Source organism: Cucumis melo, chromosome 6 (genome assembly GCF_025177605.1).
Source record: "Cucumis melo cultivar AY chromosome 6, USDA_Cmelo_AY_1.0, whole genome shotgun sequence".
NCBI classification, from domain to species: Eukaryota; Viridiplantae; Streptophyta; class Magnoliopsida; order Cucurbitales; family Cucurbitaceae; genus Cucumis; species Cucumis melo.
In genome coordinates this window covers 16,251,920-16,266,087 of record NC_066862.1, presented here as the reverse complement: position 1 = coordinate 16,266,087, position 14,168 = coordinate 16,251,920, and the positions used below count along the sequence as shown (strand labels likewise).

Sequence of the window (14,168 nt, the reverse complement as noted above, 5' to 3'; positions counted from 1 at the left end):
CTTGAATCAAATAACCGTTTGAAAAAAAAAAGTAAGATAGGAAGAAAAGAAAGGTGATGGAAAGAAAAAAGCAATTACAGACAAGGATGAGAAAAAAAAACGATAAAAAGAAGAGACTATCTTAGTAGATTTTTTTATTTTTTATGCAGAAGGTAAAATATTTTACCTGTATATTATTTTATAAGAAATTTTCAAAAAAAAAAAAATGAAGAAAGAAAGATGTTGTGAGGAAGTGAAATAATGGTGAAAAAAGTTTGCTACATAGGTTTTTTGGTTTCAAAAGTCAAGCACCCAAATGATTGATTTCTTTAAACTTTGGTAAAAAGGCAAAGGATATATGTAGTCATAATTATTATTACTTACATACATTTACTTATATACACACAAGAAAAGAACTCTTTCCATATATATCCGATAAACTAAAATAATGATAATAGTTTATCCATTAAAAAAAATACATTCAATATGAATATACTTTATTTTTAAAGAAGAAAATAGGACTAATAAAAAAATTTCATTTTTATTTTTAATCTTTTACAGATAGAATTAATTTTAAAGCTTTTGTAAATATATAATCTATATTAAAAATATATGTTTAGAGGTTGAAATGTAATAGGTTTCGATCTGATATTTGGATAGATGAATTTAGATTTAGGTTGTACATTAATTCTTTGGTGTTTTCAATTCAGCCTTCTTTTTTACTATTTTCACATTATATATATTATATATTAATCTAATTTTTGGAACATCGATTTTAATATTTGATCAATCCTATAAATTTTGATTACTTTTCAAGCTTTTAAAACAAGTCCTATCATTGTTACAAGTCAAAAACAAAAAAACAAACATAAAAAACAATAACAAAAACAACATTTTCTTAGAAAAAAAGGGTTTAGAGGGAGGGGGAGAGAGAGAGAAAGAGTGTGTGTGTGTAATGATATATAAATGTAGGTAGTGGTGGGCATATTATTATTCCTATTCATGATCATTTATCTTCTCCAAAAGAGTGTGTGCAAAGAATATATATATATATATAAGAAAAAATTAGGAAGGAAAGAGAGAGGGAAAAAGAAAAGATGGGAAGACAGCCATGTTGTGAGAAAGTAGGGTTGAAGAAAGGGCCATGGACAAGTGAAGAAGACAAGAAGCTAATAAACTTCATAGTAACAAACGGTCAGTCATGTTGCTGGAGAGCTGTCCCTAAACTTGCTGGTCTCCTGAGATGTGGTAAGAGTTGTAGACTTAGATGGACTAATTACTTAAGGCCTGACCTTAAAAGAGGCCTTCTCTCTGATTTTGAAGAGAAAATGGTCATTGATCTTCATGCTCAACTTGGAAACAGGTCCCATCCTCTCTCTTTCCCCCTATCCCCCTTAATTAATTCTTCTTCTTCATCATCTCAACCTATGATCTCCTCTCCTATAATTTCAAATATATTTTACTGTCTCTTACTCTTCTTCCCATCAAAATCTTACTATTTAATTAACTAACCATTCTCTTCTTCTCTTTTTGGTTTCTCAAAATTATTAAGTTTATGGGTTTCTAAATTTTGTTGCCTACCTATATTATATATATTATATTTAGGAGTGTTTTTAAAACCAACCAAATTTTTTCATTGTTAAACTTTATCTGAAATGCCAATTAGAAATTAAAATTCCTGATTTTATGACTTTCTCAATTGATTTCCTAAGATAATCTCTTGAGTTTTGGGCAATCTTTTAGTTAATTTTGTAAAAGAGAGCTAATTAGTTCTTTTTTCTTTTGGAAACAAATTACAATCTCTTTTATATTTTCGACCCTTTGAGTAAGAAGGTAAATTAAATACATTTTATTTTCATTTTTATATATTATTTTAACTGTCGTTTGCTAAACATATTATTATTAAAAAAAATTAATTTTGCTTTGTTAGGGGAAGTACAAGAGAAATTTTTGTTTTCTTAAAAAAAAAATATATTTAGTTTTCAAGTTCTGATTTGATTTCTAAAATATTAATAAAAGGTAGATAATAAAAAAATTGATGTTGAATAAATGTTGATGGATTTTCAAAAAATAAAAAAGGAAAGAAAAAAAAAGAAAAAAACGAATTTCTTATGGATAAAAAAAAACTGTTTATATTCCATTTTGCTTTTAATTTACTTGAAAGATTTAGTCTCCTGTTTCTCTAACTCTTTGCATTAAAAAATAGTTAATGTCTATAGAAACTAAAATTATTAATGTTTAAAAATGAAACATCTATTTACACAGTTGGAGACTAAAATATAATATATTTAGAATCAAATATGAAAATATATATATATATATATATATATATATATGAAAAATGAAATTTTAATGATGAAGTTTTCCACCAATGCCTATGGTTCTTTTACCACTCTCTCACACCAACATATGATATGTGATCTTTTTATAAAGCTTCCAAGATTAATTTTTTTATTATAATTCTCCTTTTTACATTAATCAACTACTTCTTTTCACACATCTAAGATATCCATAAGATCATCACCTTTGAAAATTATATTTTTATATATATATCCATAGTATCATATTATTTTATTGTTAACTTTTGTGTCTCTTTTGAATAGTTAAAAACTCAACCATTTTCTTGAATATTTATCTATAGATGGTCAAAGATTGCTTCACATCTTCCTGGTAGAACTGACAACGAGATCAAGAACCATTGGAATACTCACATCAAGAAGAAATTGAAGAAAATGGGCATTGACCCTCAAACTCATAAACCTATATCCATCTCCACAGATTCACACCAATCCAACCTTCCCTCTCATCTCGATATGGAGATGTCACCAAGCTCACCAGTCAACATCGCTGAAACTAAGGATCCAGCAGAAGTAATAACTTCAACCACTGCAATCGAGCCTAAAACACCACCTCTAAATTCTTGTGTTTCTTCTACATGGTCTTCATCAACTTCGCCTTCCTCGTCTTCAACTAACTCAAATCTAATCAAGTTTGACGATCTCGAGTTCCCTGATTTCGAGTGGGTATGTAGCAATGACACGAGTAATAATAATGACAATGATATCGGATTTTGGGAAGATGATGATTTTAGTAGTTGGGATTTCTTGGTTGGTCACGAAGATGGTGAAGTACCAATTTTCCAAGAATCTTGGCCTTGTGGATTAATTTGATTCGGGCAGTAATATTCTTGTCAAAATGTTTGTGTTTTTTTTTTTTTTTTTTCTTTTCTTTTGTAAAATGTTTCGTCATAGAGTGAGAATAAAATATGGAAAAAGAAAAAAGAAAAAAGAATGAAGTGATTTTGAGAGGATGGCCAATTAATTTGGATATATTCAAAATTGTTATCGTCAAAAGAAAAGGGATTTCTAATCATTAATATTTTTCTCTTTGACAATTTGAATATTTGTAAGAATGGTATTAAACTCAACAAAATATTACAACATGGTGGCCAACTTTTGATAATGTGTGGTTGAGCTTGTAACGTGTGTTGTTGTCGCAATTAATTCCGAACTTTTTTCTTCATTAATAAAGGTCTTAAAAATTCATAAAATCATATGACAAAGTCAATACTCAAACTTGATGGATGTGAATCACAAGATATACAGTGGATGTGCATATTCCACGTGTTGAACGAATGTCAAAAGGTTTTTACACGTTTCTGAACAATTGGGTGGGTTGTCCAAAGATGGATATAGTCGAAAATATATCTTAGTATTTTTACCATTTTTCTTCATTTTTTGTTTTTTTCTTAAGAGAATAAGGAAATATGTGAAAAATACTTTATGCTTGTAGCCAAGTCTTTTTGTTCTTTCTGTATTCATGAAAAATATAATATTGAGGTAAATGTAGCTTAAGCTACCATGTTCTTTGTCTATCCCATCATAATTAATTATTCAATCATAGTTTGTCACGTATCAATTCTTCTTTACATTTCTTTTTCTATGTGACTAAAGTGAGATGTTAGAAAAGGAGTGGCACTTAACATGTACTCAAGTATTGAACGAAAAGTATGTTGTATCTTACCACTTTATTGGATTATTGTGTATATCTTGAAATAAAAATGTTTTTATACTATGTTCCTCTCTATTTTATATTTTAGATAAATGCACGTCCTGTACATATTTTTAAGCCAAAGTGAAGCATTGTTCCGGTAAACTAGTGCATTAGTGACAAAATGAAAAAAAGGTTTTTACTTCTTACACTTAAAGGTACATTTTCTAAGTTTCATTAGTGATCTTCAAAAATCAAATGATTGTGACCGTGCAAATTAAAAAAAAAAAATGTTTTACATGCAAATATTGACTTTCTTCCTAAGAGAAGAAAAGGTAAAGAGACTAGGGTAGAATCTAAATCTTGTTTTAAAATAATGTATAACCTAGAACTCCTAAAATGTTAAATGTGTGATTTGGTGTAATTCGCTAAAATAATTAAAACCAGTTTGATTATTTTCAAAAGTAACCATTAAACAAACATCTTTTTACGGAAAATTTATACAAACCATCATTAAGCTACGTGGTTGGATACAATTATACCCTTAAATTTTTAATTGATTGACCTCTTATTGAGTGTTACAATAAAACTCATCATGTTGATTGATGTTTGAAATAGAAAAGGTTAAGTTTGTCAGTTCAGATAGGTATAAAAAGACAATTAAAAGAAATTCACATTACCAACTCATCCAGAGGGAAACTTCGGCTGGAAATGATGAAAAAGCAATTGGATGGATGGTGCTTTCTACCACATGATATATTATTGTTATGATCACATTCTCCTTCATCACTTCTGTCTTCCCTATTACCTTCTTCACTAAAACCTTAAACTATACTCTTGTCCTAATCGTCCACGTGGTCTTTATCTTCATTGGAGCTCTCAGATATGATCCATTTTTTTCCCTTGCTTCTCCCAATCACCTTCCCTCCAAACGACGAGACTGAGGCAGAGACTTTGCTACTGTACTGTATTTCCCCTTCTATTTTTAGAACTATGATCTTTCACTATTATAAGGGAATCAGTCTTTTTCCTGTAGCACGAATGGTAGTGGGTTTAGACAGGGGGAAATGGTTCTTCCTCTTCTTTGATAGAAAATGGATTAAACAGAGCACATGTATATTTTAAATTTTATTTTATTTTTTATAGATATTTTAAATGACAAACTTACGATTTCTACCAACATCAACAACACAAGGGGCTATATTGCAACACTTAATAATCTATAGGGATCAACTTATCAAAGTAAAAGTTTAAGGGGGTAATTAATAGAAAAATTAGACATGCGTAACACAATTATTCAATCAAATTTTATCCTAATTGTCCAAAATTAACATGTAAATCCCCAAGTGAAATTGAATTAGGGTTAGTGAAACATACCTTGGATGCTTCTTTAATCGCTCAAATCTCCACCCCATCACGAACTGGACCACCACTAGTATTCATCTATCATAGTCTGGAATCAAAACCAACAGGTTGTGGGACTCGATAGATGGAGGAATGAGAGAGAGAAAGAGATGGAAATATGGAGGAATTAAATTTGGAAGTTAAGAGTTCGAAGAGAAAAAAACAAAAATTATTTGGTCAATGATAGTGCAAAAATTCCAACCCAAATACTCAAAAGAACCAAAAGTCATCTAAATGAATTTGATAGCCTATTGGTGTTTAACTAGTATAATCTAAACAGGGCTGCTTATTTACATTTTGGACCCAACAATCCCTAAAATTTCACAAAAGTTCTAATGGACTACAAAATTACATAAACGTTAAGTCCAAATGTCAAAACTACCCATATTTAATAAAAATATCAGTAAAATAAAAAGAAAAAAGAAAAAGAAACTCAACTTACGCATATAAGGAAAATGAAAAAAAAGTGTGTATCCGTTTCAATTTGAAAATAAACTGAGAAAACTTCCTTGTTGAAGCAACTTTCGAAAACTGAAGTACCTTTTTTCGAAATCGAACGACAACAGTGTTTTTATTTTCTGTGCAACAAATCTAGGGTTTCTGTGAAAGAGCACGCTTAGAAAGAAAAATTTGGCTGTCGAATACTATTTTAGTAGGTAATGTTTGATTGTTATTCACTATATTCTTGTTAGGATATATTATGTATATTATAGAACATTTGTTCTGAAACTGATTTCAAGTTTTTTCCTAAAACTTCAATTAGTGTGACACGAAAATAGAGTTTCGAAGCAAGAGAACAAATTGAAATTTCATTTTTTAGCCGTGCAATACCGTTTCAATAAGAAATGTGTGTGATTTTTGTTCACTAAAACTTGTTAGAGTATATTATGTATATTATAGAATATTTGGTATGAAATTGTAATCGAAATTTATTCCAAACTTTTTTTAATGTTCGAAGGAAAAACAATGTGCGTTGAACGAACTCGAGAACTAAATGTTTGTCACGCCCCATCCCGCACACACCATTGACCTCGGTAACCAGAACGAAATGCGAATTGAGCTATTCTAATGCCTCAAATGAAAACGTCAGAACGCTCACTTAAAACTTACACTTCAACTTTAACACGCAACAAAAAAACAAATAAAAGTCTACAATATAATTGATCGATAAACAAAACATTCTTATTACTTGAAGCAAGTATTTTACAATTACACTTTCCTTATTTCCTTGGTACAATGATAAATCTTAGACTTCAACGCTTTGCCTAGCTCTCACAAAACTAAGATGCAACTCCTGTCATACAAGGCTTCTAAAAAAATAAATTTTCAATTACAAGTAATTAATACAAAGTAAAAGAACTTTGATTGCTTGCTCAGCTTCGACACGTAGCAACTCATGATCTTATTCTTCTTTACTTATCCTTAACACCTGACACTACAAAAAATCGGGCTTTTTCCGACGTCGAAAAAGACGTCAGCATAAAAGACGTCAGGAATAAGTGGTTTTCCCGACGCATAAAGTAAGACGTCGGGAATAAGAGGTTTTTCCGACACACAATTCACGCGTCGGGCACAAGACGTCGAAAAATAAGGGATATTCCCGACACCGACCTAACGCGTTGGGAAAGGACGTCAGGAAATAAAGGGTATTCCCGACGCCGGTCTAACGCGTCGGAAAAGGCCTAGGTATTCCTGACGCCGTAAGTAGTGCGTCGAAAAAAGCGTCACGTAGGAAATAAGGGGTATTCCCAAGGCCTAGGTTTTCCTGACGCCGTAAGTGTGCGTCGGGAAAGGCAAGTAGTGCATCAGAAAAGGCCTAGGTTTTCCCGACATCGTAAGTAGTGCGTCGGGAAAGGTCTAGATTTTCTCGACGTCGTAAGTAGTGCGTCGGAAGATCTCCTGAATATTTATTTTGTTTTTGTATTACACAGAACTGAACACGAAAGGGAAAGGGTTCAGAGAAGAGAGAAACATTCGTCGTCATCCGTAGCTCGCCGCCATCCATTCCATCGTCGTTGCCGTCCCTCGCCGCCGTTCGTCGCCACGGCCGCAACTTCAGCTTCAGCCTTCCTCCGTTTGTAGCTCACCGCCAACCTTCTCTTTGCTGTCTTTCAAGTTCTTCTCTCTCCATTCTCACTTTTTCAAGATCCAATTTGTCACCATGTAGCTAAGTTAGTCAATGACTTTCTAAACAAATATATCTTAAATGAATATTTTTTTTTATTGAACCAACTTTCCTTGACTGAATATGTGTGCGTTATGGGTTGGCCTAACATTAGATAAAAAAGAAAAATATCAAGTTTAACGAACCTTTTCAAGTGCCTTTTCTCGAGCTATCAGTATAGTGTCGGCAAAACGGTTCCTTAACAAAGTTGTACGGTAAAGCCTGTTGGGGGAGACTTTTCGAACGCAGTACATGACATCGGGAAAGCAGACGAGGCTTTTCCGATGCCGTGGATTGCATCGAGAAAGACGACGTCGAGAGAGGCTTTCCCGACACGTGACCAACACGGCGTCGGAAAAGCCTATCCCGACTCATTTTCCCCGACGCCGAGGACTGCGTCGGGAGATCCTTTTTCGACGTATTTTTCACTTTCCCCGACGTTTTTCGGCGTCGGGAAAATCTCGATTTCTTGTAGTGTGATCACCTAAGGAGGCAAAACTTTGAAATGTAAGTCAAAGACTTAGTGATTGATAGCTTTTGAAAACCTTTTGGGAATACATCATAAATCACATAAATTAATTTTCCATCAAACACACAGGCTTAACGCCTCAGTTCAATAAATCATCAAATTACATAAACACACATTAGGCTCACACATTTCTTTCCACCAAGTACATGAAACAATTCCTGCAACAAGTCTTGTAATCTTGCATTTAGAGTGATGTCTTTTTCATCAACAACATCTAAGAATTTTTTTGGTTCATTCCTCGTTGTTTAGACCGCTAAGCTCAATACACTCCTTTTATGCATTGGCTAACTTCACTCCACCATGCAGTCCTTTTCTGCATGGTTACCTTTACTCCTTATGTGCACATAATACTTAACTTCTTTGATAGGATTAAAACCAATAGTTTTCAATAAACTACGAAGCTTTCATTGCGTATAAAACTTTACTTAGCATAAAAGCTTTCTTTAGAATAATCATTCCTTTCATAAATGTTAGACATACAAAAACTACTTTACATTTGAACAAGAAGATCGGAAAAAAACTTTAAATTCATTAAACATTTTGGAAAATCACTCACTAATCCTAAGTTTCTCTTTAGCTCAGAACACCTTGTCTTCAAGCTTCTTCTCGCCTAACTTCTTCTTTTCCAACATAGTAATTGTAACACTAAGAATTTTCCTGCATAATAATATTTTTCTTGTCCCTTCTCCTCTATTTATACTAATCTCCAAAATGGATTAGTCATCCTTAGGTCCTTATTAACTTGCCATCTCGTACTTATGGTGGTACACGTGTAAGCTTAATCTTTCTCATGAACATGCTTAATCTTAATCTTGACACGTAGCCCACTAATTAAGTACTACTAATAGGAATTTTCCTAAAATTCCTATTTCTTCATTCTGTAGCTTAGCTCGCATTGAACTTTCGATAGCTTCGTCAATCTTGTTTGCCTTCTCATTCTCCTCATGTCGCCTAGTTATCGTCAAGCTTCAAAACTCATCTTCCTTCTTCGCATCGCCTAGCTTTACGCACTTGAACGAAACACTTTCTTTTCAAAGCAGTCTTCAAAATTCATACTAAAATACTTATTTTCTAAAATTGACCTTTCTATTCTAGCACGGGACATACACTTTTCCTGTGGAATCAACATGCATGTGGTTTCTTGTAGATGTTCTGTTTCCTGTGGAATCAACATACATGTGGCTTCCTCTATATTTCACACATGTTGTGGTTTATCTTTTATTTCATTAATGCCATGTTAGTAGTATATGTTGTTTGAACATTCCTGTGAATATATTCATGTATTTCTGATTTGAAAGTTTGTGTGCTCATATTCTCTAAATTATTTATGATATTTAAATATCATAAATAATTTGTAATGTAGATGAGGCAGTTGCAAATATGCAGTTGCAGTTATGATATTGTTAATTAATGATAACAATATATTTCTATGCAGTTGCAGATATGGTTCATAGAAGCAAAAGAGTTACTTGGTTCAATTTCTAGGCCAAGAAAATCCAACAAAGATAATCTCATTTTAATCGATGATGCAGAGGTGAGTATCTAGTTGAATGATAAATTTCTATGAAATATATATGGTGTTATATGCTTCATTAATACTTGATAATCATATATATACCATGTATTATATGAAAATCTTTGAAATACTAATGGTATATGACGTGTAGGATGAACCCTAAACTAAACCCTAAACCTTCTTATTCTCCATACTTCCTTTTTCTTCTTCTCTACCTAATAAAAAACATGATCATTTTACACCTAAACTCTTCTCTACTCGTAGAGTCGTGTCTACTAACTATGCATAATCACTTCTTACCACAATAGGTACAAAAGGAGTTTTGATTTCTCCTCTTAGTCCATCCACAAATTGCCTACATCGTTCAGTCTCTAAGTCGATTAGTGTTATTGCATACTTAGCTAACTCCGTACACTTCTTCTCGTACACTGCAACAGAGAGTTCTTGTTTCCAATGGAGGAATTCATCTCTCTTCTCATTTCTATAGGTATCAGAAAAGTACTTGCCATTGAATTGTTTTTTAAAGTCTTCACAATCTACTCTTCCTCACCTTTTCTCCTCTAGAATCTACCAATTTTCTGCATTTTCTTGTAATAAAAATACTACTAAGTTGACCTTTCCCTCTTCTGGACATTGCATAACTCTTGTAATAAAAATACTGCTAAGTCTACCTAAATAGGGGAAGAGTTGTAAGATCCATAGTTAAGATAGGAAGTATTGATTTAACTAAGTGTTTTGAAGCAAGTATTTCAAGTAGTCTACGTGATAAGAGTTTGGGTGTAAAAAGATCATGTTTTGGATTAGGTGGAGAAGAAGAAAAAGGAAGTATGGAGAATAAAAAGGTTAAGACCATGATGAGTCAAGAGGGTCGCATTAGAGTAGAGATAAAAAAAAAAAACAAAGGTGTATTGAGTGTGGCAAGAGGCATTCGGGAACTTATAGGAGAAAGAGCACCACATGCTTCCAATGTGGCGTGAAAGGGCATTACAAGAGTTAAGACAAAAATAAGTTTGGTGAAGACGAAGAGAGATCAATTCAAACAAGAGTGGCCTCCCACTGAGTTCAACAACCTACGCGAGGAGGCTTTATAATAAATAAGGGTAAAATGGTGGTAGATGTAGAGTTTAAAAGAAAAGTAAGAAAAGAGATTAGTGTAATAGTTAAGTTTATAGTTTTGTTGCTAGTAGTTTTGATGAACAATATTAAGTTGTAATTACAAAAGGCTAAGTAATGAATGTAGAAATACATGAAAGTTTAAAGTTAGTCTTTCTTATCTAAATTCTGAGGACGAAATTCTTAAAGAGGGGAAAAGTTGTAAGACCCATAGCTAAGATAGGAAGTAAAAATTTGACTAAGTATCCTGAAGCAGACGTTTTGAGTAGTCTACGTGATGAGAGATTGGTATTTTTGGTAGTCTGCAAAAAACATTATGCGATAAGATTTTTTAAAGTTATGTTTTTACGTGATTAAGATGTTTTGTGAGATGAAGGACTAGGTGAGAAAAAGTAAGGAAACTTTCCAGATATTTTCTAACTTTTCTTATTGGGCCATGTTTAAAGTTTAAATTAAGCATGATTAAGTTAAACCTTAATTTTAGACGTGCATCACTAAGAGTAGGAGATAGCAAGCTGATTAAGAGATTAAAGGTGACTAAGCTTGTTTATGGAGTAGTATAAATAGAAGTCTTTAGCCATATTATTAAGGATTGTTATTTAGAAATTTTGGAAAGAAAAGGCTAAGTGTTGAAATGTTGTCAAAGTGTCTACACGAGAAGAAGGAGAAGAAAAGTAATTCGGATTTGAGTAATCAAGTAGGGTAAGTGTTTCTCACTACAAGAAATCTAGCCTTTAATGTCGGGTGGAAAAAATGCAAAATGATCTTTAATGTCGGTTTAAAACCGACATTAAACGTCCGCATTTTGAAAACCGACATTAAAGCCCCTTTGTAATTTTTTTTTTATTTTTTTAATTTGGTGAAAAAATCAAGTTTTCTCTCTCTTACTTTACCTTTTCTTTTTCCTTAAAAGTTTATATATAAATTCTCCTCCTTTCTTCTTCCTCCTTATAACTTTGAAATCTTCTAACCCTAAATTCTCCTCCTCTCCTCCTCTCTTTTTTTATTTTTATTTTATTTAATTTTTTTTTGCGCTTTGAGAAGTCCTTCCCAGTTGTTGTATTTCAAGCTCATTCTTTCCTATTTGTATTTCGCCTCTGATGCTCACGACTTTTCTTTCACATTCTTCATAACTCCCCGCCTTGCCATAGTTTATCGTCTATGGGTTTTCTGTAATCGAGAAGTTGATTGTCTTTCTTCTGTGTAATTACTGACTTCTGAGTCTGATGATTCACATGTGATTTTCTTTATTATTTCTTCTCCAGTATGATTTCTGTTCCAGCCTTAATTTGGAATCATGAATACCTCTATGTCCTTTTGGGTCTTCAGATATTATGACGTCTTAGAAGGAAAGGATGATATTAGGAAATTTTAGAATCTTTTCTTTTAAATAATGGGGACTTCTGGAGCTTATGTTACTCTTTCTTGGAATAAGATGTGGAATATTGAAGTTGAAGTAACTTTATAGGGAAAGGAACAAATTGGGGCATTGGATTTGTAGCCAAAACGTAGTATCTGAAGTTATTGGTATGCCGCATGTATAAATTCATTAGTTTGCACCATGCACAAGGGGGACAAAGAATCTTTTTTTTTTTCTAAGTTAGTCCTTAAACTAGAATGATTAGTAGTAGAATTAGAGGGAGAACACCCTGAAAAAATGTCTGGAATTTCACAAGGTTGGCCACTTCTTTCCTTTCTTTTTTCTTGCCATTGGATATTTGGGAGGTCCTCTAGTTTTAATCCAACCATTGGAATGCTTTTATTCCATTTATTCAAAGACTCTTCCTGTTCTTTCTTAAACTATGGCCACACAAAAGTTTGGACTTTTGTTCTTTTGCCTTTCTGTTCATAAATTCAACATATAAGAACTTTCTTCAGAAGGAATTTCCATCATCTCCTACTAAAATCACTATGATAGAACAAATGTGTCGTGTTTTATTCTGCTTCTCGACGATGATAAGAGCAACATTTGCTTAACTATTGTGAAGATGCCTATCATTTACTCCAAACTCCATTGTTGAAGAATCTTTTGGTAACTTCTTAGAAAATTTTTTCTTATTTGCTCCAGTTTAAATTCTACATTCTCTTGAAAAATATTTTGATAGAAGATTCTTTGAGTTTTCACTTCTGACATGTGAAAAGATATTTAGGTAAAATGAGCCATATACAATTCATAGCGTTCTTGTATATATATTTAGGTAAAATGCCAACCTTTAGGTATAACCATGTATACATTATTCATTTGCTAGTGGAATTTAGATTTCACCTTGTGCTATGTGAAAAGATGAGGAAGATGCATTCTTGAGTTATTAGTTTATGCTCATAAGATGCTTGATGAAATGTCTCATAAAAGTCTCTTTTTCTTATACATTGAGTGAGCGTTTTGTTTGGTTTTTTAGTATTATTTTTGTGAATATAGGTTGTTCAAAAGATGCAAACTCCTAAGGAATGTTGGTTTTAACATAGGAAACATATTGTATCATTGTATTATTTATTTCTTTTGTTATTGAAATGAAAGGTTTTGGTTAATATTTATATTCTTCATCTAAGATGGACGAGAAAAAGGAGCGGAGGAGATTTCTTAAAATTAGTGCCATGTAAGGTGACAAGCTAAGTTGAAACTCAATAGTAGTTCAATGGTACAAATGCAAAAATGCAAAACTTAAAAGTTTTGTTGATACCATTGACCACTAGGCACTACCAAGAAAGTAAATGATAGATAAACACAATAAAATATAGAAAGGAGCAGACCTGGTGTAAGTATATTTGCTGGTGAATTTACAAGTTCTCTTACAAACACTATCCCGGAACTGACATATTGTGCATATTTCAGCCTTTTTATCATAGCAGCTCCAGATCCAAGACCAAGAACATCCACAGATTGAAGTACAGTTGCTTTGGGGTTTGATCTATATCTATTGTCGTCAAATATCTCGTTGACAATTCCTATGATACAGAAAAAAGTTAGTGTCAAATAAGACCAAACAAATTGTACACTTGAAGGGCCGTAGTTAGTGTTAAAAATTCTTTGCATACTCTACACAAGTGTGAAGTGTCATCTCCAAACTCATCTTAAATCACAAATGGAACTGCATTTTTTCTTTTTTCCTTGCCATGCATGAAGTACTAATATTGTTATGTTAATTACCTGTTTCATAAAATGTCCCAAAGATAACTTTTGCTGCAAAAGACACTGATGTCTTGGAATGGAATGGAGACTTGCTTACTGTGGGTGTCACAGAGAAAGATGTGGTCAAGGATGACAACAACAACTTCACCAATCCACTTTTGCAAAAGTTGGATGCACTCTTGGGTGGATTGTTGGCCGAAGCTTCTTCAGAGGAAGATTTCTCTGGAAAGTCAGGCCAAGCTATTGTTCTTAGAGTTTCTGGTTTAAGCTTTAAGAGGGTGGGTTTATTTGCGCTTGGCCAGTCAGCTTCACGTGCAGCAGCCTTTGTTGGTCTAGGTGAGGC

The 14,168-nt window shown here is 32.7% G+C and overlaps 1 protein-coding gene and 2 long non-coding RNA genes across 3 annotated transcripts; 2 read left to right on the top strand and 1 right to left on the bottom strand.

Moving 5' to 3' along the window:
* The first annotated feature begins 968 nt into the window (after positions 1–968).
* On the top strand, positions 969–3,411 carry LOC103496805 (transcription factor MYB20). Its single transcript, XM_008458802.3, has 2 exons — positions 969–1,342; positions 2,621–3,411. The coding sequence occupies exons 1-2, from the start codon at positions 1,077–1,079 to the stop codon at positions 3,147–3,149; spliced, it is 795 nt and encodes a 264-aa protein (XP_008457024.1). The 5' UTR covers positions 969–1,076; the 3' UTR covers positions 3,150–3,411.
* A 1,071-nt stretch (positions 3,412–4,482) lies between these two features.
* Positions 4,483–5,550, bottom strand: LOC127149672 (uncharacterized). Its single transcript, XR_007821406.1, has 2 exons — positions 5,347–5,550; positions 4,483–4,999 (listed from the first exon to the last, which is right to left on the bottom strand). It is a non-coding gene; the product is annotated as an uncharacterized LOC127149672 (long non-coding RNA).
* A 7,329-nt stretch (positions 5,551–12,879) lies between these two features.
* Positions 12,880–13,803, top strand: LOC127149671 (uncharacterized). Its single transcript, XR_007821405.1, has 2 exons — positions 12,880–13,451; positions 13,529–13,803. It is a non-coding gene; the product is annotated as an uncharacterized LOC127149671 (long non-coding RNA).
* Positions 13,804–14,168: the final 365 nt, after the last annotated feature.

Coding starts and splice junctions, on each gene's coding strand:
- LOC103496805 (XM_008458802.3), top strand. CDS start 1,077: ATGGGAAGACAGCCATGTTGTGAGAAAGTAGGGTTGAAGAAAGGGCCA. Junction 1,343..2,620: donor CATGCTCAACTTGGAAACAG/GTCCCATCCTCT, acceptor ATTTATCTATAG/ATGGTCAAAGATTGCTTCAC.